This window comes from Physeter macrocephalus, chromosome 11 (assembly GCF_002837175.3).
Source record: "Physeter macrocephalus isolate SW-GA chromosome 11, ASM283717v5, whole genome shotgun sequence".
Classification (NCBI taxonomy): Eukaryota; Metazoa; Chordata; class Mammalia; order Artiodactyla; family Physeteridae; genus Physeter; species Physeter macrocephalus.
Window position 1 is genome coordinate 57,497,118 of NC_041224.1, and position 2,152 is coordinate 57,499,269.

General features: G+C 51.1%; 1 protein-coding gene across 2 annotated transcripts in view; it reads left to right on the forward strand.

Moving 5' to 3' along the window:
• RBPMS2 (RNA binding protein, mRNA processing factor 2) overlaps window positions 1-2,152 on the forward strand; it is a 28,199-nt gene that overhangs the window by 15,363 nt on the left and 10,684 nt on the right. For both annotated transcript variants that reach the window (XM_024128940.2, XM_028495824.2), the window contains exons 2-3: window positions 796-873; window positions 1,443-1,481. In XM_024128940.2, coding sequence (XP_023984708.1) covers window positions 796-873; window positions 1,443-1,481 — 117 coding nt within the window. The remainder of the gene's footprint in view (window positions 1-795; window positions 874-1,442; window positions 1,482-2,152) is intronic.

Consider the following 2,152-nt stretch of genomic DNA (forward strand, 5'->3'; position numbering starts at 1 on the left):
ATGGGAAGATCCCACATGCCGCGGAGCGGCTGGGCCCGTGAGCCATGGCCGCGGAGCCTGTGCTCCGCAACGGGAGAGGCCACAACAGAGGAAGGCCCGCATACCACAAAAAAAAGAAAAAAAAAAAAAAAACCCAGCACCATTGTTCCATCTCTGACTCCTTCCCCAAGTCCCTTATTCAGTAAACATTTAGTACCAGCACCATGCTAAGAGCTGTGTAGAGAAGCAAGAATATAATACATTGTCGGCCACTGAAGAGCCTACATCTAGTGTAGGAAGCAGGAGGAGATGGATGTGAAAGTGCTGGGCCCTCTGATGAAATTGCTCCAAGGCACAGTTTATATCTTTGCCTCCCCACTAGACCAGATGGAGCCTTTCTACCAGGAGTACATGGGAATATTCTGAAATATATATACGTTTCTACTTGTGCATTTTTTGGAGGTAAGACACCATAGCTTTCTTCAAGTCTCAGAGGGGTCCTTCATCTATCTTGTTAAACAGGACTCTCTCCTTGAGGCTGTTCGGCAACAGACAGTCTGCGCAGAAGTACTCAGTTAGTGCTTCATGCGACACCTGCAGGATGAACCCAGAGAAAGGAAAGGGTCCAGAAAGGGTTTTGAAAAGTTAAATGCTGTGAAACTCTGGGTGCTCATTTGCCTCAGCCTCCAAAGAAGGCTCAGGAAATCCTGAATTCTTCCTTCAGCCCTGGAAGTATTCCAGTTCCTTTCTGAAGGAAGAGCCATCATCCTTGTTCTTCTGTCAGCCCGGCCCTGACCACTGTGGTCTCTTCCCCAGGTCCGGACACTGTTCGTCAGTGGGCTCCCTGTGGATATTAAACCCAGAGAACTCTACCTGCTCTTCAGGCCGTTCAAGGTGAGTCTGGACCCAGCCACCCATGGGCAGAGCCTAGGATGGAGGAGAAGCATCAGGAATGAATCGCAGACCTGGATTGGGCAGCAGGAAAACTAGAAACTGTGATGGCAGACCTGTCTCTCTGTCCCGGTTCTGCTAACTCATATGTTGCTTTCTGTCAATCGCTTAGCCTTTCTGAGCCTCCGATTTTTCATCTGTAAAGTGGAGACAGTAGAATCTCAGTAGACTTTGCCGTATAAGGAATCTTTGAGATTGAGCATAGCGTTTTCAATTTGCAGATAAGAAAACTTAAAAAGGTAAGGTCTGTGCTTCCAGATGACAGGCTAGGGGAGCAAAGGGGAATTTCTGCATGAAATGATGAATGCTACCGCATGATGGCCATCCCATGTGCTAGGCCATGTGATATGGGACACAAAGACTGAGGGTGCTCAGCGGTGGTGGAGATCAGAGTGGGTCAGCTTTTGGCGGGGAGAAGAGTGTGAGCTGGGGAAAGGCAGGGCTGGGGGGTGGCCATGGTAGCACAACAGAGGCTTCCGACCTTCCCTGTTAATGACCACCTCTCTCTGCAGGGGTATGAAGGGTCCCTGATCAAGCTCACATCGAGACAGGTAATTTCCCTCTAAGGTTTTTCTTTCTCCCAGCCCAGACCAACTGCTGAAATTGGAACTGAGCCTCTTCTCTTTTCCTCAATCTTGAGGCATGTGGCAGCTGAGACCTGCCCCCTGTCACCCCTATCCTGTCCTGGGCTGACGAAAGAGTAGCCTCCACAGGTCCCCTCTTCTTACCAGTCAGCTTCTGGTCCTCCCTCTCTGGCCCTTGAGAAGCCACAGTGGGACCCGGAGGCTGAGGACCATAGAGGTGGTGGCTGTGCTCTGGTTCCTGATGCCACGAGTCCCAGGCCCAGAGCCTTCAGGAGCCATTTGGGGACTGGACTGAGCCTTGGCAAAATGAAGTTGGAGAAGTTTTAAACCTGTTGTTCCCCCCACCCGCCCCCCTCTTTTAAAATAAATTTATTTATTTATTTATTGGCTGCGTTGGGTCTTCATTGCTGCGCCTGGGCTTTCTCTAGTTGCGGCAAGCGGGGGCTACTCTTTGTTGCGGTGCACAGGCTTCTCATTGCGGTCGCTTCTCTTGTTGCAGAGCACAGGCTCTAGGTGCGCGGGGTTCAGTAGCTGTGGCATGCAGGCTCAGTAGTTGTGGCTCACGGGCTCTAGAGAGCAGGCTCAGTAGTTTTGGCCCACGGGCTTAGTTGTTCCACGGCATGTGGGATCTTCCCGGA